Source organism: Cricetulus griseus, chromosome 8, assembly GCF_003668045.3.
Source record: "Cricetulus griseus strain 17A/GY chromosome 8, alternate assembly CriGri-PICRH-1.0, whole genome shotgun sequence".
Classification (NCBI taxonomy): Eukaryota; Metazoa; Chordata; class Mammalia; order Rodentia; family Cricetidae; genus Cricetulus; species Cricetulus griseus.
Genome location: NC_048601.1, coordinates 62,326,538 through 62,349,105, shown reverse-complemented (window position 1 = coordinate 62,349,105; position 22,568 = coordinate 62,326,538). Strand labels below are relative to the sequence as shown.

The following is a 22,568-nucleotide window of genomic DNA, read 5'->3' as shown; positions in this document are numbered from 1 at the left end:
TTCTTCTATGATTTTGTTGAATATGTTTTCTGCACCTTTGAGTTGGATTTCTTCACCTTCTTCTATACCTGTTATCTTAGTTTTGGTCTTTTCATGGTATCCCATATTTCCTGGATATTTTGTTTAGGAATTTGTTGGACTTAAGATTTTCTTTGGTCGTTGAGTCTATTTCCGCTAGTGTATCTTCAACTCCTGAGATTCTTTCTTCCATCTCTTGTATTCTGTTCGTTATGCTTACATATGTAGTTCCTGATTGTTTACCCAGCTTTTCTATTTCCAGCATTCCCTCAGATTGTGCTTTCTTTATTGTCTCTATTTCAGTTTTTATGTCTTGAACTGTTTCCTTGAGAGATTTGTTGATATCTTGTATTTTTTGGTTTGTTTTTTCTTCCATTTCTTTTAGTGATTTTCTCATGTCCTCTTTGAGGTCCTCTATCATTTTCATGAAGATGTTTTTAAGGTCATTCTCATCTGCATTGTGATGTTCAGGTCTTGCTGGTATATGGTTTCTAGTCTCCAGTGGTGTTATATTGGGTTTTCTGTTGTTGACTGTGCTTTTACATTGTCCTCTTCTCATCCTTTCTTCTGGTGGGTGTAGCAGGAGTCTCTTCCTTTCCTGGTGGGTATGGGACCAAGGTTCCCTTCTGGTAGATGCAAACAGATCCAATACTCTGATGTCTGTCCTCTTTTTGTGGATGGAGGTGGTACTGTTACCAGGGCCTTGGCAGTGTCCGGGTGTGTTGGGTCCCGCTGTGGAGTATGGATGTGTTGAGTAGACAGATCCCTGGCGTCAGATGTCTCTGAGGCCCTGTCTTAAACAAATAACAAATGCAAATGCTGTTCCTGTATAAGATGCTGTGTTTGCATATAGTCTGAGAGCAGCCTCCTGTTTACTTTAAATCATTTCTAGATTGTTTAAAAATATCAAGTTCAGGCTGGGTATGGTGGTGTATGTCTGATTCCAGCACCTGGGAGGCAGAAGCAGGAGGATCTCTATGAATTCAAGACATACCAGGTCTACACAGCAAGCTCCTGGACTATGAACTACATGGAAAGACCCTATTTAAAGAAGAGAAAACAAAAAAACTGAAGTTCAATAGAAATGTAATGTAATGTAGTGCTGTCTAAGGGACAATGACAAGGAAAAAGTCCATAATATTTAGATAGATGAAATTATAGGATGTTTTTGGAGCTGGGGTACTGCTCAGTGGAAGTGTACTTGCTAAATTCTCTGTCTTCAATCCAAAGCACCAGATACCCAAACACACACACACACACACACACAGACACACACACACACAACAGATACACACAGACACACACAGATAGACACACATACAGGCACATAGGCATACAGACACACAGATAAACACACACAGACACACACACACAGATAGACACACATACACACATACAGGCATACAGACACACAGGCACACACACATAGACACACAGACACACACATACATAGAGATACACACACAGAGACGCACACACAGAGATAGACACATACACAGAGACACACAGACAGAAAAATCCCTCCAAATAATTCTCATTTGAGGTTGGTAGAATGTTCAGATGGGAAACACACTAATATAGAGGGGCAAGTTTACTCTGTTTCTGCCTGTCCCACAAATATTGGACACAGTATTGGACACAACCCACTGAACATGAAGAGGCAGAGCTGGTCCCTACATAGAACCTTCACCCCTATGTTCTGTTGTCTTTGGTACAGGAAGGTACTGTGAAAGGCCATCAAAAGAGAAATGTAAACAATAACCCAGCCACTAAACTTTGAGCTATAATATGTTCTATTCGAAAGATATGCAAGGGCAATGGTGGTGCAAAACTTGTGGGAGTAACGAACTAATAATATCTTACTTGGCCTAGGCACACTCCAGAAGATGGAACCCATATCCAACACTGCTTGTGTTACCAAGAACCAAAGACTAGATATTCCAGAGACTCAGGGAAAAACCAAACACTACCAATCTTAAAAAGGTCAAAGGTCAATAAAGTGACCACTAATGACATTCTGTAATACTCATAGATCAGTGCTGTATTCAGCCATTATCAGAGAGATTCCCTCCTACAGAAGATGGGAGCAAACACAGAGACCCAGAGAGAGAGAGAGAGAGAGAGAGAGAGAGAGAGAGAGAGAGAGAGAGAGAGAGCTTGGAACACACATCTCTAAATGGGATGTCTACATCAGTTCCCCCTCAGAGCCCCAAGGACTGGTAACCACAGCTTAGGGGAAGAGTTGGATCTTCAGAAGCCATAGCCCTGACTCTTCTGAGGGGGACACAGGCTCCATCCTTAGACAGGCCATCCCAAGTTCATTACTGGATAATGACATAGAACTAAAGTTCCCTTTGCCCTTTTGTCAGGGCCTCTGAGGTAGTCTTGGTTCATTTTGGCTACCACAGGTAACATTGGGTACATGTCCTTCTAGTGATGACCTCTGAGATTTATGGCCCTAATGGAATCATGCCAAAATTTCAATGGATGCCTATCTCTGGACATGTATTGATATCAATACCAAATAAAGTGGCAGTACCAAATTTGCACAATGACCTGGGTGTCTTGGCCAAAATTTGGCAGTTTCTTTTTTTTTAAATTTAAATTCTTTAATTACTACTCATATTTACATATCAATTCCCCCCATTCCCTCACCCTCCCATCCTCCCATGTTCCCCTCCAAACTGCCCCAACCCACACCCCACCTCCTCCCCAGGGATAGTGAGGCCCCCCTGCCAGGGACCTTCAAAGTCTCTCATATTGTTTGGGGGACAGCCCAGGCCCTCTTTGCTGTATTTGGGCTGCAATAGTGTCCCTCCATAGGGAATGGGCTCCCAAAGTCCATTGTGCTCTATGGATAAAGACTGGCTCCACTGTTAGAAGTCCCATAGACTGTCTTGGCCTCCTAGCCCCACATTCAGAGGGCTTGGTTTGATCCAATGCTGTTTCCCCAGATTTATGACAAGGGTCTCCATGCTATCAGTAGGTCAGGTCCACTGTTTCTGCAGGTCTCTCCAGCCCCGTCTTGGCTCTTTTGCTCATCTCTCTTCCCTCTTCACAACTGAATTCCAGTAATACGGTTCACTGCTCAGCTGTGGGTGTCTGTTTCTGCTATGAACAGCAACAGGATGAAGGCTCTCCTTCCTCTCCCTGCTCCCAGGTGCCCACTTTGGTCAGAGGTTTTAGTCCCCATGCCCTTCTTCGAGGGACTATGCAATCTTCTCTTGGGGTCCTCCTTGTTTCCTACCTCCTCTGGTAGTATGGATTGTAGACTAGTGATCCTTTGCTCTATGTCTAAAATACAAAAATGAGTGAGTACATACCATGTTTATCTTTGTGTGGTTGGGTTACCTCACTGAGGATGGTTTCTTCTAGTTCCATCCATTTGCCTGGGAATTTCAAGATTCGATTGTTTTTTGTCCGCTGAGTACTCCATTGTGTAGTTTTCCCTATCCATTCTTCAGTTGAGGGGCATCTAGGTTGTTTCTAGGTTCTGGCTATTACAAATAATGCTGCTGTGAACATAGTTGAACATATGTCCTTATTGTATGAGTGTGCATTCTTTGGGTATATACCCAAGAGAGGATATTTTTCCTTTTTCTTTAATAGAAAGAAAATTATTTTACATGTCAATCCCAAGTCCCTCTCCCTCCCCTCCTCCCCTGCACCCCCAACTACCACCCTACCTATCCCATAACCTTTCTGCTCCACAGGGAGGGTGATGCCTTCCATGGGGGGGTCTTCAAAGTCTGTATTAATCTTTGGGATAGGGCCTAGTCCAAGCCCCTTGTGTCTAGGCTCAGGGAGCATCCCTCCATGTGGAATGAGCTCCTAAAGTCCATTCCTATGGCAGCGATAAGTAGTGATCCACTACAAGAGGCCCCAAGGCCTCCTCACTGACACCCACATTCAGGGGGTCTGGGATCAGTCCCATGCTGGTTTCCCAGCTATCAGTCTGTGAACCAAGTGTTTCTGCTTGTTCAGGTCAGCTGTTTCTGTGGGTTTCACCAGCTTGGTCTTGACCCCTTTGGTCATCACTCCTCTTTCTCTGCATCTGGATTTCAGTTCAGTTCAAGGTTTAGCTGTGGGTGTCTGCTTTTATTTCCACCAACTGCTGGATGAAGGCTATACGATGGCATATGAATTAGTCATCAATCTCATTATCAGGAGAGGGCATTTAAGGTAGCCTCTCCTCTGCTGCTTAGATTGTTAGTTGGTGTCATCTTTGTAGCTCTCCAGACACTTCCCTAGTGCCTGATTTCTCTTTGAACTTATAATGTCTCCCCCTATTATATTATCTCTTATCTTGCTCTCTTCTGTTCTTCCCCAACTCAACCTCCCTGTCCAATCACATCTTCCTCACCCCTCCTCTTCTCCCCTTCTCATTCTCCTAGTTCCCTCTCCCCTCCCCCTATGCTCCAATATGCTTAGGAGATCTTGTCCCTTTTCCCTTCTCCAGGGACCATATATGTCTCTCTTAGGGTCTTCCTGGTTTACCAGCCTCTCTGGCAGCCTGGGCTGCAGGCTGGCAATCCTTTACTCTATGTCTAAAATTCATATATGAGTGAGTACATACTATGTTTGTCTTTTTGTGATTGGGTTACCTCACTCAGATGATTTCTTCTAGTTCCATACATTTGCCTGTAAATTTCAAGATTCCATTGTTCTTTTTCCCCGCTGAGTAGTACTCCATTGAGTAAATGCAACACATTTTTTTCTATCCATTCTTCAGTTGAGGGGTATCTAGGTTGTTTCCAGGTTCTGGCTATTACAAGTAATTCTGCTATGACCATAGTTGAACAGATGTCCTTGTTGTAGGAATGTGCTTCTTTTGGGTATATGCCTAAGAGTGGAATTGCTGGATCTTGTGGTAGACCGAGGAATCACCATACACATTTCCAAAGTGGCTGTACGAGTTGGCACTCCCACCAGCAGTGGAGGAGTGTTCCCCTTTCTCCACAACCTCTCCAGCATAGATTGTCATTGGTGTTTTTGATTTTAGCTATTCTGACAGGAGTAAGATGGTATCTCAGAGTGGTTTTGAGTTGCATTTTCCTGACAGCTAAGGGTGTCGAGCACTTTCTCAAGTGTTTTTCAGCCATTTTGGATTCTTCTGCTGAGAATTCTCTATTTAGTTCTGCACTCCAACTTTTAATTGGATTGTTTGGTGCTTTGGAGACAAGCTTGTTGAGGTCTTTATATATTTTGGAGATCAGCCCTTTGTCAGATGTGGGGTTGGTGAATATCTTTTCCCAGTCTGTGGGCTGGTGTTTTGTCTTGCTGACTGTGTCCTTTGCCTTGCAGAAGCTTCTCAGTTTCAGGAGGTCTCATTTATTAATTGTTGATCTCAATGTTTGTGCTACTAGTTTTATGTTCAGAAAGTGGTCTCCTGTACCAATTTGTTCAAGGGTACCACCTAACTTCTCTTCTAGTGGTTTCAGTGTGGTTGAGGTCTTTGATCCATTTGCACTTAATTTTTGTGCATGGCAGTAGATATGGATTTAAATGCAATCTTCTACATGTCCAAATCCAGTTATGCCAACACCAGATGCAGAAATCCTCAACAAACCAATGGGCCAAGCTCCTGTAGCACAATCGAAGTGAGGGAGCTGAGATAATATGAACAAAGGAGTCAAGACCATGATGGTGAAACCCACAGAATCAGCTGACTCGAGCTATTGAGAAATCACTGACTCAGGTCTGACAAACGGGGAACCTGCATAAGACTGAACTAGACGCCCTTAATACAGGTAACAATGGTGTGACTGGGACAATATATGAGGTCACTGGCAGTGGGTCCAAGATCGAACACTAATGCACACACTGACCTTGTTGAGGCTGTTCTATATGGAGAGATACCTTTCCCAGCCTAGACACAGGGGTGTGTGGGGTGGAGAGATGCCTTGGTCCTGCCTTAACTAGATGATGGGACAGACTTAGACTTCCTAGAGGAGGTCTTGCCCTCTTGGTGGAGCAGATGGGAGGAGGGGGGAATCTGGGAGCGGGAGGAGAAGGGGGAGGGAGAACTGGGAGTGGAATTAAAAAATAGATTAATTAAAAAAAAAGAAAAAAAGAGTGAGTTCTTATATAAGAATGAACTGTAGGCCAGGTGTTGGTGGCGCACGCCTTTAATCCCAGCAATCGGGAGACAGAGGCAGGCAGATCTCTACGAGTTCGAGGCCAACCTGGTCTACAGAGCGAGTGCCAGGATAGGCTCCAAAGCTACACAGAGAAACCCTGACTCGGAAAAAAAAAAAAAAAAGAACTGTAGCTTCCTCCTCAGTGTTTCTGTCTTACCACAGAATGTCCCTGTGGTAGTTTGAATGTACATGGTTCCCACAGAATTGGTGAAGTGTCTGGGAAGGGTTAGGAGGTGTGGCCTTGTTGGAGGAGGCATGCCACTTGGAGCATCTTTGAGGTTTCAAAAGACTAGTGCCATTCCCAGTGTTTTCTTCCTGTTTCCTGCTTTCAGATCAAGATGTGAGCACTCAACTGTTCCTGGTGCTATGCTTTTGCTCTGTCACCATGGACTTTTAATCCTCTGAAACTGTAAGCCCAATTAAACACTTTCTTTTATACATTGCCCAGGTCACAATGTTTTATCACAGTAATAGAAATGCAACTAAGAAAGCTCCCAATCTTTTAGATGACATTCACCATTACACCTTCATGAGAATCCAGTGCTGTGCACTTGGATATCTGGAATTGTGAAATAAATAAACCCATTTTCTTCACGAATAAATAAAAAGACACAGGTATGAATATGTCACCATGTATTGTTAAATGGTATAAAAGAAAGGTTATAGAACATAGCAAGCAAGAATTTAAGGGGAGTGGTTGGAGACAACCCTGGCACAAGGACTTGTGATAAATTTATGATTGGAAACTCAATCACCCAATACACGTGTTGCTGTTTGATGGGGAAGTCTTTTGGAGGTTATTATGATTGCATGAGGTCGTACGTCTCAGGACCATGATGGAAATAGTAGTTTTCTGATTAAATGGAGAAAGAATAGAGTTGGCACACTGACTATGAGGAAGCCCCTCATAATGGGATCCTGGCAGCATGATCTTTGAATTTCCAATTTCCAGAGCTGGAATTTATTTTCTGTATCTTACCCACTTTACCTTATCCAAGGACCAGCCTTCGGCAGCTCCAGAATTGAAGGGGAGCCAGGGAGTTGGTAGAGTAATCTCTCGATTGACTTTTCTATCCGAGGTAGTAAAACTTAATTCTCTGGGGCTGATGAGTGGGGCAAAAGTTAAGTCCTTGGGACCCATGAAAAGGGTTCACACACACACCCACACACACCCCCCCAACACAGACCCCCCCCACAGACATCCCTTTAGAGTCTATCATCTTTCTCATCATCTCTTTATTTTCTTGCCTCTATCCAGATGTATCCTGTGTTGTTCCTTTTTCCTTATAGCTTACATACCCCAGCAGAATCTTTCAAGCAAAAATTTCGATGTGGTTATATGCAATTTTTTTTCCTGAATTTTAGAATTTATTTCATTTTCATGATTACAGACTTAGGGCACTGTAGGCAAACAGATAAGTGAGCACCTTCCCTCTACTCAGCTGGATGCATTTTGCCTGTTATAAGGTATGCAGATTGCCATTAATTCACGGAGTTAAATGTTGGTGACAGCAAAGCTGTGATGTAGGCGATTCTTCCACAGCCACTCTAGGTGCTGCAGCTATGAGCTGGGGCTGTGAGCTCCAAAGTGACTTTTATGTCATTTCTGAAGCTTTCACATGTTAATTGACGCCTTGTTAAAGCAGGAGCCGAGTAAAACTGTCTTCTACTTTGCCAACCCAGGCTGCCAGCATTTATAAATGTCACTATAAAAATATAATCATGTTCTCAAGCAGTGATTGAAACTGTTGTTTCGGGATCCCTTCTCAGAGCATCAGCTTCTTGAGAGGAAAAAATATCCTGACCAAGTGTGCTCATGAACAATGATGACCACGTAGTTCCTCTGCAGCAAAACCAGTCAGGCCACCTTGATCATGACCAGTTTATCATTATTAGTCAAAGCTGATTCCAAACCACGTGTTGTAACCAAATCCCCAAGAAGCTTTTTCATGTAGCAAATGGAATTCCTGCAAGATGCCTGCAAAAGTAACTGTCTCAACGCTAGAGTGAGAGCTGTTCTTTTAGAAATGAGAGGAGAATACCAAAAATGAAGAAACAAAACTCTCCTCTTAAACTCCTCGAATCACAGCCTAAGCTGACAAAATCCAGAGGCCTCCCAATTTACTGACATCTTCCAAGTGACAGGCAGGCCAAGAGGAGTTTTCAGGCTTTTCTTTGCCATGGCCCATGAACTCCAGTTCATGGAAACTCTTTCTCCTTTATTGCTTTCTGGACACATAGTTGGTAGCATTTGAAGAGGTCAGTGCACGGATCCCCAGAGCTGGCCCCTTTGAGGAACTTCTCTGCAAACCAGTGGTTGAAGTATTGGTTGTACTCGCACTTCACATCAGTGCAAGCCTCCCTGACACTGTTCATGGTGATGGTGGTTAATGTCAAGGTGACTGTGGCACACTTTTGTTACTTTGTTTTTTTTTTTTTTTTTGAAAGGCTCTATATTTTTATTACAGGAAAAACCATTCCCAGCTTAAACATGACCAAGTCTCCAGATTAAAAATGTGGCATCTGGCAGCATACATTGCATTGACCATTGACCATGATTCAGTACAAACTCTCAAGGCTTGCCATTGAGTGTGTGAATCCTTACAGGCCCAGCTTGGTTCTCCTCCAGTGTCTTCTCTTGGAGTTGTACCTGATTTTGTTACCGGTTTTCATCCAAATCCACTGAGGAATAGGATGATTTTGCTTTTGTTTCTTGGCCAGGAATCACTTGATTCTGAAAGTCTTGTGAGAAGACATGGTGAGAAGCCAACTCAGGCATATGATGCACGATGGCGGAGGAAAGGCGAAGAAGACTTTTTTTTTTTTTTGTAAGTGAAGAGTACAATGAAGACAAGTAAAAAACAACATGCTTCCCATTTCTCTTATGTGATTAAACATTTTATGTATTGCAGGTGAAATACAAATTATTCCCAAGAACCTACATACATTCATGTCCAGGCATTTTGTTATAGATTAACAGAGTGTAATCAAGTAAGGTATTTTTCTCAGATAGTTCTTTTACTGGCAGGCTGCATTTTCCAGTTACAAGGAAAGGATCAATCTTTCGTTATTTATCTCAAAAGGTAATCTTATAAAAAGTCTTAAAACATCAAAATCTAACCTTTCATATATGAAAGAGAATCAATCAGATCTACTTTGTTTTTTATTTTTTCATTTTTATTTAACATAATTTTTTTATTTTAATTACAAGCAAGATTGAATTACATGACAATCCCAGTTCCCTTCTCCCTCCCTTCCTCTTTTGTCACCCCTCCCCAACTAATACCCTACCTCTCATTTATCCTTTCTTCTAATCTATACCTGACTCAACCTTTCTGCTCCCTCATGACCTCTGCATCCTTCCTCTTCTTCCCTTCTCATTCTCGTAGCTCCCTCCCCCATCTTCCCATGCTCTCAATTTGCTTAGGGGATCGTGACCCTTTCCCCTTCTCCAGGGGACAAAGTATGTCTCTTTGAGGGTCCTCCTTGTTTACTAGTTTCTCTGGCAGTGTGGATTGTAGGCTGGTAATCTCATACTCTATGTCTAAAATCCACATATGAGTGAGTACATATCATGTTTGTCTTTTTGTGATTGGGTTACCTCGCTCAGAATGGTTTCTTTGAGTTCCATCCATTTTCCTGCAAATTTCAAGATTCCATTGTTTTTTCTGCTGAGTAGTACTCCATTGTGTAAATGTACCACATTTTCTCTATCCATTCTTCTGTTGAGGGGCATCTAGGCTGCTTCCAGTTTCTGGCTATTACAAATAGAGCTGCTATGAACATCGTTGAACAGATGTCTTTGTTGTATGAATGTGCTTCTTTTGGGTATATGCCTAGGAGTGGAATTGCTGGATCTTGTGGTAGACTGATTCCCATTTTCTCGTGGAGTCACCATACTGATTTCCAAAGTGGCTGTACAAGTTGGCACTCCCACCAGCAGTGGAGAAATGTTCCCCTTTCTCCACATCCTCTCCAGCATAAACTGTCATTGGTGTTTTTGATTTTAGCCATTCTGACAGGAATAAGATGGTATCTCAGAGTTGTTTTGATTTGCATTTCCATGATGGCAAAGGATGTTGAACACTTTCTCATGTGTCTTTCAGCCATTTTAGATTCCCCTATTGAGAATTGTCTATTTAGTTCTGTACCCCACATTTAATTGGATTGTTTGGTGTTTTGGAGACTAGCTTCTTGAGTTCTTTGTATATTTATGAGATCAGCCCTCTGTCAGATGTGGGGTTGGTGAATATCTTTTCCCAGTCTGTGGGCTGCCATTTTGTCTTGCTGACTGTGTCCTTTGCATTACAGAAGCTTCTCAGTTTCAGGAGGTCTCATTTATTAATTGTTGATTTCAGTGTCTGTGCTACTGGTGTTATGTTCAGGAAGTGGTCTCCTTTATCGATTAATTCAAGGGTATTTGCTACTTTATCTTCTAATAGTTTCAGTGTGGCGAGGTTTATGTTGAGGTCTTTGATTCGTTTTGACTTAAGTTTTGTGCAGGGCGAAAGGCTTGAGTCTATCTGTAGTCTTCTATATGTTTTCATCCAGTTATGCCAGAACCATTTGTTGAAGATGTTCTCTTTGTTCCATCAGTTCTACTTTAAATCCTCATGTATGCCCATCTATCAACGGTTTTTTGTATCAGGAAGCTGAGGACAGAAATGACAAGGAATTAATCATCACTTTTGGAACTCCTGCCATCCACTCCTCCTTGGATCTTCCTGGACCTGCTCCTCGGGTAGAGTGGATCCTCACAGGCAGGAAGGACCATCCTGAGTCTGGCTACAACTCACCGTTGGTCCCTCCTCCACCCTCTGCCCTCTGCTTGAGTGAGGAGAATAACAGGAGAGGCCAGACCATCCAGAGTTGCAGACACTGAAGTCTTGGCTCCAAATTGCCACCTGGATACTAGAGTAGAGACAGAGAGACCCCACCTGCATCCATTTGAAAAAGGGATGGGAAGACGACAGTATAAGAACACACCCAACAACAGAAAGACCAATATGACACCACCAGAATATAGGGACACCAGACCAGCAAGACCTGAAAAGCCTAACACAGATGAAGCAGAAGAGACAGATCTTAAAAACTATTTTATGAAGATGATAGAGACCCTTAAAGGGAAAATGTGAAAATCCCTTAAGGAAATAGAAGAAAAAACAAACAAAAAATAAATGAAATGGAGGAAAAGACAAACCAAAAAATTCAGGAAATAAACAAATATCTTAAAGAATCTAAAGAAAGCCAAGAAAAAACAACCAAACAAGTGAAAAAAACAATTCAAACAGTACAAGGCTTGAAAGTTGAAACAGAAACAATTAAGAAAACATAAAATGAGGGGATGCTGGAAACAGAAAAACTGGGTAAATGATCAGAAACTACAGATGTAAGTATAACCAATAGAATACAAGAGATGGAAGAGAGAATCTCATGTGGTGAAGACTCACTAGAGGATATACACTCATTGACCAAAGAAAATCTCAAGTCTAACAAATCCCTAACACAAAATATCTAGGAAATATGGGACACAATGAAAAAGGCTAAATCTAAGAATAATGAGTATGGAAGAAGGTGAAAAAATACAGGTCAAAGCTACAGAGAACATATTCAACAAAATCATAGAAAAAAACTTCCCCAACCTAAAAAAGGATATGCCTATGAAAGTAGAAGAATCTTACAGAACACCAAATAGATTGGACCACAAAAAGAAGTCCCCTCCGCACATAATAATCAAATCACCAAACTTAACAGAATAAAGAAAAAATATTAAGAGCAGCAAAAGAAAAAGGCCAAGTAACATATACAGGCAGACCTATCTGAATTAAACTGACTTCTCAACGGAAACTTTGAAAGCCAGAAGATCTTGGACAGAAGTTCTGCAAAGGATAAGGGAACATGGGTGCCAGCCAAAACTACTGTATCCAGCAAAGCTTTCAATCACTATAGATGGAGAAAACATGATATTTCATGACAAAACCAGATTTAAGCAATACATATCCACAAATCCAGCCCTACAGAAATTACTAGAAGGAAAACTCCAACCCAAGGGAGATAACTACCCTCAAAAAACCATAGGCAATAAATAATCCCACTTATCACACACCAAAATAAAAAATCCACACATAATAACACCACCACCAACAAATCCAAAACAAACAAGAATCAACAATCAAGGGTCATTAAAATCCCTCAATGTCAATGGTCTTAACTTGACTATAAAAAGTCATAGGCTAACAGAATGGATATGAAGACAGAATCCATCCTTCTGCTGTATACAAGAAACACATCTTAACTTCAAAGACAGACATTATGCCAGTGTAATGGGTTGGGAAAAGATTATTCAATCAAATGGCCCCAAGAAACAAGCTGCTGTAGCAACCCTAGTGTCTAACAAATTAGACTTCAAACTAAAATCAATCAAAAGAGATGAAGGGCATTTCATACTCATCACAGGAAAAATCCATCAAGATGAAGTCTGAATCCTGAACATCTATGCCCCAAATATAATATCATCATTTGTAAAAGAAACATTACTAAAACTCAAATTACACATAAAACCTCACAAACTTATAGTAGGAGACTTCAACACACTATGTTCACCACTAGACAGGACCACCAGACAGAAACTTAACAAAGAAACAAAGAAGCTAAGAGACATTATGACCCAATTGGATTTAACAGACATCTATAGGACATTTCATCCAAACACAAAAGGATATACCTTCTTCCCAGTGCCACATGGAACCTTCTCTATAATTGACCACAGAGTATGGCAACATAGCAAACCTCCACAGATACAAAAAAATTGGAATTGCCCCCTGTATCTTATCAGATCACCATGCTTTAAAGTTATAATTCAACAACAACACAAATTGCATAAATCCTATAACACATGGAAATTGAATAATGCACAATTTCACCATTCCTGGTCAAGGAAGAATTAAAAACAAAATTAAAGACTTCCTAGAATTTAATGAGAATGAAGACACAACATACCCAAACTTGTGGGACACTTTGAAAGCAGTGCTAAGAGGAAAGTTCATAGCACTATGTGCCCACATGCAGAAACTGGAGAATAGTCACCATAGAGAATTAACAGCACAACTGAAAGCTCTAGAACAAAAAGAAGTAAACTCATCCTGGAGGAGTAGAAGCCAGGAAATAATCAAATTGAGGGCTGAAATCAATAAAGTAGAAACTAGGAAAACATTTCAAAGAATAAATGAAACAATGAGTTGGTTCTTTGAGAAAAATCAACAAGATAGACAAATATTTATCCAAACTAACCAAAAGGGAGAGAGAGAGAGAACATGCTAATTCATAAAATCAGAAATGAAAAGGTTGACATAACAGCAGACCCTGAGGAAATCCAGAGAATTATCAGGTCATACTTTGAAAACCTGTACTCCACAAAAGTCAAAAATCTAAAGAAATGGACAATTTTCTGGATAGATATCACTTACCAAATTTAAATCAAGAATAGTTAAGCAGTTTAAATAGATCTACAACACCTAATGAAATAGCAGTCATCAAAAGTTCCAACCAAAAAAAGCCCAGGGTCAGATGGTTTCAGTGCAGAATTCTACCAGAAATTCAAAGAAGAACTAATACCAGTACTACTCAAATTGTTCCATACAATAGAAGCAAAAGGGACATTACTAAACTCTTTTTATGAGGCTACAATTACCTTGTTGCCCAAGCCACACATAGACACAACTAAGAAAGAGAACTACAGTCCAATATCCCTCGTGAACATCAATGCAAAAATACTCTACAAAATACTGGCAAATTGAATCCAAAAACACATCAGAGAAATCATCCACCGTGATCAAGTAGGCTTCATCCTAGGGAGGCAGGGATGGTTCAACATAGGAAAAACCATCAATGTAATCCACCATATAAACAAACTGAAAAAGAAAAACCACATGATCATCTCACTAGATGCCGAAAAAGCCATTGACAAAATCCAACACCCCTTTATGATAAAGGTCTTGGAGAGATCAGGGATAACAGGAACATACCTAAACGAGATAAGAGCAATATACAACAAACCAACAGCCAATGTCAAATTAAATGGAGAGAAATTCAAAGTGATTCTATAATCAGGAACAAGACAAGGCTGTCCTCTCTTTCCATATGTCTTCAATATTGTACTTGAAGTTCTAGCTAGAGCAATAAGACAACAAAAGCAGAACAAGGGGATACAAATCAGAAATGAAGATGTCAAACTTTCACTATTTGCAGATGATATGATAGTCTACATAAGTGACCCGAAAAACTCTACCAGGGAACTCCTACAGCTGATAAACACCTTCAGCAAAGTGGTAGGATACAAGGTTAACTCAAAAGAATCTGTAGCCCTCCCTACTATATACAAATGATACATTCTTGGAGAAAGAAATCAGAGAAACATCACCCTTTTACAATTGCCACAAACAACATAAAATACCTTGGGGTAATGCTAACCAAAAAAATGAAAGACCTGTATCATAAGAACTTTGAGTTTTTAAAGAACAAAATTAAAGAAGATACCAGAAAATGGAAAGATCTTCAATGCTCTTGGATAGGTAAGATCAACATAGTAAAAATAGCAATCTTGCCACAAATCATCTACAGATTCAATGCAATCCCCATCAAAATCCCAACACAATTCTTCACAGACCTTGAAAGAATAATATTCAACTTTATATGGTTCATCAAAAAACTCAGGATAGCCAAACCAACCCTGTACAATAAAGGAACCTCTGGAGGCATCACCATCCCTGACTTCAAGCTCTATTATAAAGCCATAGTCCTGCAAACAGCTTGGTATTGGGCACAAAAGTAGACAGGTAGACCAATGGAATCGAGTTGAAAACCCTGATATTTAACCACATACATTCGAACACCTGAGTTTTGGCAAAGAAGCTAAAACTTTGGAAAAAAGAAAGCCTCTTCACCAAATGGTGCTAATGTAACTGGATGCTGGCATGTAAAAGATTACAGATAAATCTGTATCTATTGCTATGCACAAAACCTAAATCCAAATGGATCAAAGACCTCAACATAAATCCAGCCACACTGAACCTCTTAGAAGAGAAGGTAGGTGTTACCCTCAAACGAATTGGTACAGGAGACTACATCCTGAACATCATACTAGTAGCACAGACACTGAGATCGACAAAATAAATTGGACCTCCTGAAACTGAGAAGCTTTTGTAAGGCAAAGGACACAGTTAGCAAGACAAAAAATGGTAGCTCACAGAATGGGAAAAGATGTTTATCAATCCCACATCTGACAGAGGGCTGATTTTCAAAATATACAAAGAACTCAAGAAGCTAGCCACAAAAACACTAAACAATCCAATTAAAAAGTGGGGTGCAGAACTAAATAGATAATTCTCAATAGAGGAATCTAAAATGGCTGAAAGACATATAAGAAAGTGTTCCACATCCTTAGCTCTCATAGAAATGCAACTCAAAATAATTCTGAGATACCATCTTACACTGGCCAGAATGGCTAAAATCAAATACACCAATGACAGTTTATGCTGGAGAGGATGTGGAGAAAGAGGAACACTCCTCCACTTCTGGTGGAAGTGCAAACCTGTACGACCACTTAGGAAATCAGTATGGAGGTTTCTCAGGAAAATGGGTATCAGCCTACCTCACAATCCAACAATTCCTCTTTTAGGCATATACAAAAGAATGCACATTCATACAACAGGGACATATGTTCAACTATGTTCATAGCAGCATTGTGTGTAATAGCCAGAACCTGGAATCAACCTAGATGCCCCTCAACTCAAGAATGGATAGAGAAAATGTGATACATTTACACAATGGAGTACTACTCAGCAGAAAAAAGCAGTGGAATCTTGAAATTCTCAGGTAAATGGATGGAACTAGATGAAACCATTCTGAGTGAGGCAACCCAGTCACAAAAAGACAAACATGGTATTTACTCACTCATAAATGGTTTTTAGACATAGACCAAAGGATTTGCAGCCTACAATTCACCGTGCTAGAGGAGCTAGGAAACAAGGAGGACCCCAAGAGAAGAACGCAAGGTCTCCCGAGGAAGAGTAGGGGGACAAGAACCCATGAGGCAATTGGGAGCATGGGGGAGGGAGGAGGGAGGTGGGCAGGGGAGATGGGGAGAAGGGCAGAGGAGATGGGGAGAAGGGCAGAGGAGAACAGGAGGACTGAGACAGGGGAGGAATAGAGGAAGGCAAGAAAGGAGATACCTTTGATAGAGGGAGCCATTATAGGTTTGGAGAGAGGTCTGGCACAAGGGAAATGTTAGGGGATCCACAGGGATGACCCCAACTAAGAATCTAGGTACTGTGGAGAGTCTGCCTTTGATGTCCTTCCCCCATAATGAGATTGATGACTATCTTGGTTACCATTCCTAGAGCCTTCACCCAGTAGCTGATCAAAGCAGAAACAGGCACCCACAGCTAAACACTGAGTCAGACTTCTTGTATCCAGTCACATAGAGGGTGGAGGAATGAGCAACGGAGCAAAGATGGTGCTGGAGAAACCCACACAATCATTTGGCCTGACCTGTGAGAGTACAGAGACCCTAGTCATAAAGTTCGGGAACCAGCATTTGACTGAACCAATCCCTCTGAATGTGGGTGCCAGCTAGGAGGCCAAGGTAGTCTATGGGACCTCTAACAGTGGAGCCAGTGTTTATCCCTGGAGCACAAATGGACTTCGCGAGACCATTTCTTATGGAGGGATGCTATTGCAGCTCAGATATGGGAAGGAGGTCCTGGGCACTCCCTCAAATGATGTGACCGAGTTTGGTCATCCTCTGTGTAGGGCCTCACTATGCCCGGGGAGTGAGTGAGGGCTAGGTTGGGGGGGGTCAGTGGGGAACATTGGAGGGTGGGAGGGCAAGGGAATAATAGGGGGAAGGATATATAAATAAGAGTGCTTCTAAAATAAAAAAAATGTTAAAAAACACGACTTTTGATTATCAACCCATCCTGGAAAACCAGCAATAGCCATTCTGTCATTGTTTTTGTTCACTGACCTCAATGAGTCCTTCACTCAACTATTTAAACTTTACCTTTCTAAACTTTAAATTGTTTTCCAAGATTTTCAACCTCAAAGCCATTAACCTAACCTTACATCATTGTTTAAAGCTTTGTTTTAGCTGTGATGCATGCCAAAAACCTGTGAACACATCACTCAACTTTAAGATTAAAAGAGATTGAGCTAGTCTAGTTTGGTCCACAATCGATATGGTCCTCAAGAGAAACTCATAAGTCCTAGCTCTGCATGTCATTTCCTTGTTGCTATTTTCTACCCTTTGCAACCATTGCTTTATCAGGGACAGGGACAAAACTATCCTACCTTTATTTATATTAATTTTCCCACTAAGCTAATTTCTAGCATAATCCTTTACTGTATTTGTTAAAAACTGTTAATCATGAAAATTTTATTTAAACTAACACTATTATTGTATAAAATCATTACTCCAGTTAAACAGTACAGTTTAAGAGTAAATCATCTTCATAATAATCCACAGGAAAAACTGCCCAGTAGAATGTGATATTTCCATGAGATAATCACACATCATTAAAGGCAGTGTGGATTCTCCCATGTCCATTCGCACCATTGCTGATACCAGAGAAAAATGGCAGCAGCAAATATGTAAAGGCACAGCGGTAGCAAGAGACACTCTGGAGACGAAGCCCTCAGTGCCTTGCCTATCCAAGATTCACCCATCAGTGCTTTGATGCCTGGTGGGCCAATCTTCTGAAGCTCAATTGCTACCTACTGCTCCCATGACATGGCACAGGTACACATCAGTGAGAATAGATGTGATGACTCAGAGCATCTCTGGGCGCACTTCCTGACCTTCCTCATTGCGAAAGACACATAAAATAGGTTGTTTTTCTGCAGTGACATAAGGAGTTTGAATGAAGGAGCCACTGATCCCAGAATGTTACCCACAGGTGACTATATTTTCAGGAGGTTCAGGAAAAGTCTAGATGAGCCCATTTTTCTCTGCTCCAAGTGACTCCTGAGACATAGAGATAATAATGCTGCCTCTGGAGCAACTGCAACTGGCTTGTGACCAGATTTGAGATTATCTTCTATTGTGAGATTTTGTAGATACAAATTCTGAGTATTCGGGGTTCATTTAAGCAGAGATTGACCTACCTGGGTATGCTTGACTTAATGAGATCAAATCCTTTAAAGAGGAGCAGTTTTCTCTCTGCTGTGCATCCCCTTGCTGGTGTGATAACTGAAATTCCACACGTCAGGGAACTCTCAGTGCCTGCAGGACCTTAGGGAAGCCTCTAGTCCACGGTTAGTAAAGGTGCAGCACACCCAGCCACACAGTGCCTGTGTAAACATGTTGACTGAGCTGAGAAGGAGATGCTTTGAGTACCCAGATGAGAATAGAGCCCTGACAACTCCTCGACTGTAGCCTATGAGAGCCCGAGGAGAGGATCCAGACATACTCTGCCCAGATTACAGGTTCTGGCGTCTCAAGTCACTCAGTTTGCATTAGCTGTTGTGCAGCAGTAGGAAACTAATGCAGGATTGTAAACTTGAAAACCTCAGGAGATGTGCATCTGAGAAATGTTGCCAAGGATAATTCTGTTGAGCATTCCTGCTCCACCTGGGGAGGATGCAGAAGCACAGTGTAGTCATTATGTAGAAGAAGATGTGTCTGGAAAGTGAGTCTTCCATGACCATGGCTGTGCACTGAGAGTTCATGTACATTCAGTGGTAGAACAACAACAACAAAATGAGAGCAGCTGGTGGTGTCGTGATCCATCAGTCAGGGGGAAGAGGCAGGCGGGTTGCCAGTTGAGGGTCAGTGGGTAGTAGATAGTGATTTCTAGGTTAGCTCTGGAGATAAAATGAGAACTTAATTCTCCTCCCCCCGCCCCCAAAAGATAGTGAAAATGGAATTATAAATGAAAGAAAGCACAAAGAGAGTGTGTCTACACATGTGGAAGACACTGTAGCCAACAACATGACTATTGGTCATGGAGAAAATCATAGATGATTAATCTAAGACTGAGATTGGACATGTTAGTGATGGACACAGAGATGCAGATGAGAATCAAGGCAGTAAAACCAGCTGCTGCAGCCTCACATTTGTGATCTACTGAAAAGGGATTGTTGTAATCCCAAGCACATGGAAGTGAAAACACGTTATGGTCAGAATGTCAGCTTTTGTCTGTAAGACAACTGACAGCCTTCAATGTTCAAATTATTTTGAATAATACAGAAAAAGGTTTTTTTTTTGTAAGTTTAAAATTGCTGTCTAGTTAATTGATTGACTATAGAAATGCATTGGAACTAGACCAGAGAGGTCTTTATTTACCAAGCAAATTGTTGAATTATAAAGCATACAGAATGGGATAAACACACATAATAGTCTAAAATATATTGTTTCACAGCTTTCTCCTTTATGGAAACAAACTTCTAGAGTTCTAGGGCTGAGATGTACTGTGGAAATATATAGTTCAGAGACTGAGCCTCAGTGCACAGCAACTCCAGGAGGTTTTTGTTTAGTCCTGGAGCACTGTGGGAGGACGTTCCCTACTCTGCTGACAGAAATAGGTTGCAGCATCATCAGCCTCCACAGGGTGAATGGTGAGAGTGAAGTCTGTTCCAGATCCACTGCCACTGAACCTGGCTGGGACCCCAGATTCTATGTTGGATGCTCCATAGATGAGGAGTCTGGGGGGCTGTCCTGGTTTCTGTTGATACCAGTGCATAAAATTAATAGGTCCTATAGAGACACTCTGGCTGGCCTTGCAGGAGATGGTGGCACTTTGCCCTAGAGACCTGGTCAAAGTAGCTGGAGACTGGGTCAGCACAATGTCCCCGGTGGAACCTGGAATGATAAACACCTATTAGTGTCACAGATATACTGAAAGCAGACCAGTGTAAAACTATCATGGGTGAGGAATCTGTAATAGCAGTCATGAGCTACATTCTGAGGAGCTATAAAATAAAAGAGAAAATTAAAACTAATGAAATGCCATAATTTCAATGATCATGACAGCAAAGCATAAAAAAACAATGGTGGCCACAATGGATACTCCCAGCACTGCATCCTCTCACCTGGAACCCAGAGCAGCAGTACCCACAGCAGGAGAGCAGCTGATCTCATCTCTGATATCTGTAATAGAGACAGGCTGCTTCATTGGCACTGGCAAGCTGCCTTTAAAGATGGTTTGAGGGATCTGCACTGTGGCTAATGTCTCAATATGCAAATCAGCTCAGAAGAGCTTGACTTGGTGCTCACAGGACACCTGCTCTTGTGACAGCTTATGGCAGTTAGGATTAGCACACAATTCCCTAGAGTATTTTAGTGTGTCCCAGGTGATTTTGTGGCTGGCCATGGGGAATCATCACTTCCTGTTACTGTGAGATTCCATGTAGAGAGAGCACTGTCACTGCTCTGCTGTAAAGGATGTGAGTTGTAGGAGCACTGTGATCAAAATAATTCAACTAAAATAAAAAACCCTTTTTATTGATTCTTTGTGGATTTCTTTCTTTTTTTTTTTTTTGGTTTTTCGAGACAGGGTTTCTTTGTGGCTTTGGAGGCTGTCCTGGAACTCACTCTGGATACCAGACTGGTCTCGAACTCACAGAGATCCACCTGCCTCTGCCTCCCAAGTGCTGGGATTAAAGGCGGATTCTTTGTGGATTTCACATCATGCAACCCAATCCTACTCATCTCCCTGTCCCCTCCCTTCTTCTCTACCCTTGCAACCTCCCCACAAAACAAAATTTAAAAGTAAAACCAAACACCCCAAACCAAAGAAAAATAAATCTCTGCATGGAAGCTGCAGTGTGGGCCAGTGAGTCACACAGTATACACTTTAGTCCATATATCTTTATTTGTTAGTATTTATTTCAGGGTCATTCACTGGTCTGGTTAGAGGCCTCTGGCTTCTGCTACACCCTCAATACTGGACCCTCAGTGGACTCTTCTTGGGTACCCTATTGTTACCTTGTGTCCTGGAGATCATGTAGCTTTGGATCTGTATGTCTCCTTCACATGCCCCAGCAATTCATAGGTGAGGTGGGTTTTGGGGTGGTAGTTGTTGTTCTGGGCCTGTATGGTAGCTGGTTTGGTGAGCCTGCCAGATTTCTCTCATCATCATAACCCAGGTGAGCTCTCCAGCACTGCTCTGGCTAGCTCAACCAATGTCACAAACAACAAGGAGAAGGACACTTCTGTCCTCACCACCTCACAGTATTAGGGTCAGCTCTACTGTTTTGCCCAGGCGAGGTGCAGGGTGTCTTCTCCATATTGTTGCACTTGGTGAGGAGGAGCAGGACCAGCTATTCTGTTTTCCTGCTCCTGAGGTTGGCTCTTCTGCCTGTCACAGGTGGCAAGGGGCCAGGGGAAGGACATGTTCCCTTTACTCTTGCCATCCCATGCCATACCAGGGAGGGTGTGGGGACAGCCCTCCTGCTCTCATGCCTACAGTCCTGGCTCATCTGAGCCCCACCAACAGGGTCAGCTCTGGTGTGCTGCCCTGGTGAGATGCCATGCTATTCTCCCAAGTGCTGACCCTGATGATGGGCAGGGCCAGTTATCCCACTCGTGTGGTCCTGGAACCAGCTCTTTCACCTGCCACAGGCAGCAAGTGGTGAGGGGAGGGAGGATGGTTTTCCTCACCCATGCTACCACATGGATGATGAGGGGGTGGGATCAGTCCTTCTGCTCTCATGACCCCAAGTCTGCTCACCTGCACTCCATCATCAGGGTTAGCCCTATTGTGCTGCCCAGATTCTGTTCTCCCAAGTTCGGCTTGTTGGTGGGGGACAGTGCCAATTCTCCCACTCTCATGACTTCAGCGACCACAAGTAGTGGGGTCAGCTCGACTATGCTGCCCTGGCTAGGTGTGGGCCCACTCTCCAGAGCGTTGAAGCTTCCACTGTCATGACTCCGGACCAGCTTTTTCAGCCTACTGTAGGTAGCTATTAGGGAGGGGCGAGGAGTAAGGGAGGCATCTCTCCCTCGCCTGTGCCACTGAGTGACACTGTGGAGCTAGCTCTCCCACTCTGCATACTCAGGGCCTGCTCACCCGCAACCCTGCAATCAGAGACAGCTCTGGGGAGGCACAAGGCCCACTCTCCTGAGTGGTGCAGTTGGTGAGGGGCAGGGGCAACTTTGTGCAGCCTCATCCTCACTGCTTTTGGTTGTATCAGGAGCCAAGCACATCAACATAGACCAAAGATGCAGAAGGGCCGTGCACCCAGATATAGCCCCTGGCAACAGCCCAGGTCCCGATGACACCATGGCCCCAGGTGGCAATGCAGGTCATTGCCATGAACCTAATGGCATTGTGGCCCTTGAACCCCCACATGGCCCAGGTGTGGGCCCAGATCTTTCTTTTAAGACTCAAAGTTCTTACTGTACAGGTCTTTCTC

The 22,568-nt window shown here is 42.4% G+C and overlaps 2 pseudogenes and 1 gene segment (V, D, J or C); all 3 read right to left on the bottom strand.

Moving 5' to 3' along the window:
• LOC113837073 overlaps window positions 1-20,292 on the bottom strand; it is a 41,225-nt gene extending 20,933 nt beyond the window's left edge. The window contains 2 exon segments of the V gene segment in view: window positions 19,720-20,013; window positions 20,244-20,292. Coding sequence covers window positions 19,720-20,013; window positions 20,244-20,292 — 343 coding nt within the window.
• On the bottom strand, window positions 8,249-8,534 carry LOC103159364 (annotated as a pseudogene).
• On the bottom strand, window positions 8,722-8,928 carry LOC100768246 (annotated as a pseudogene).
• Window positions 20,293-22,568: the final 2,276 nt, after the last annotated feature.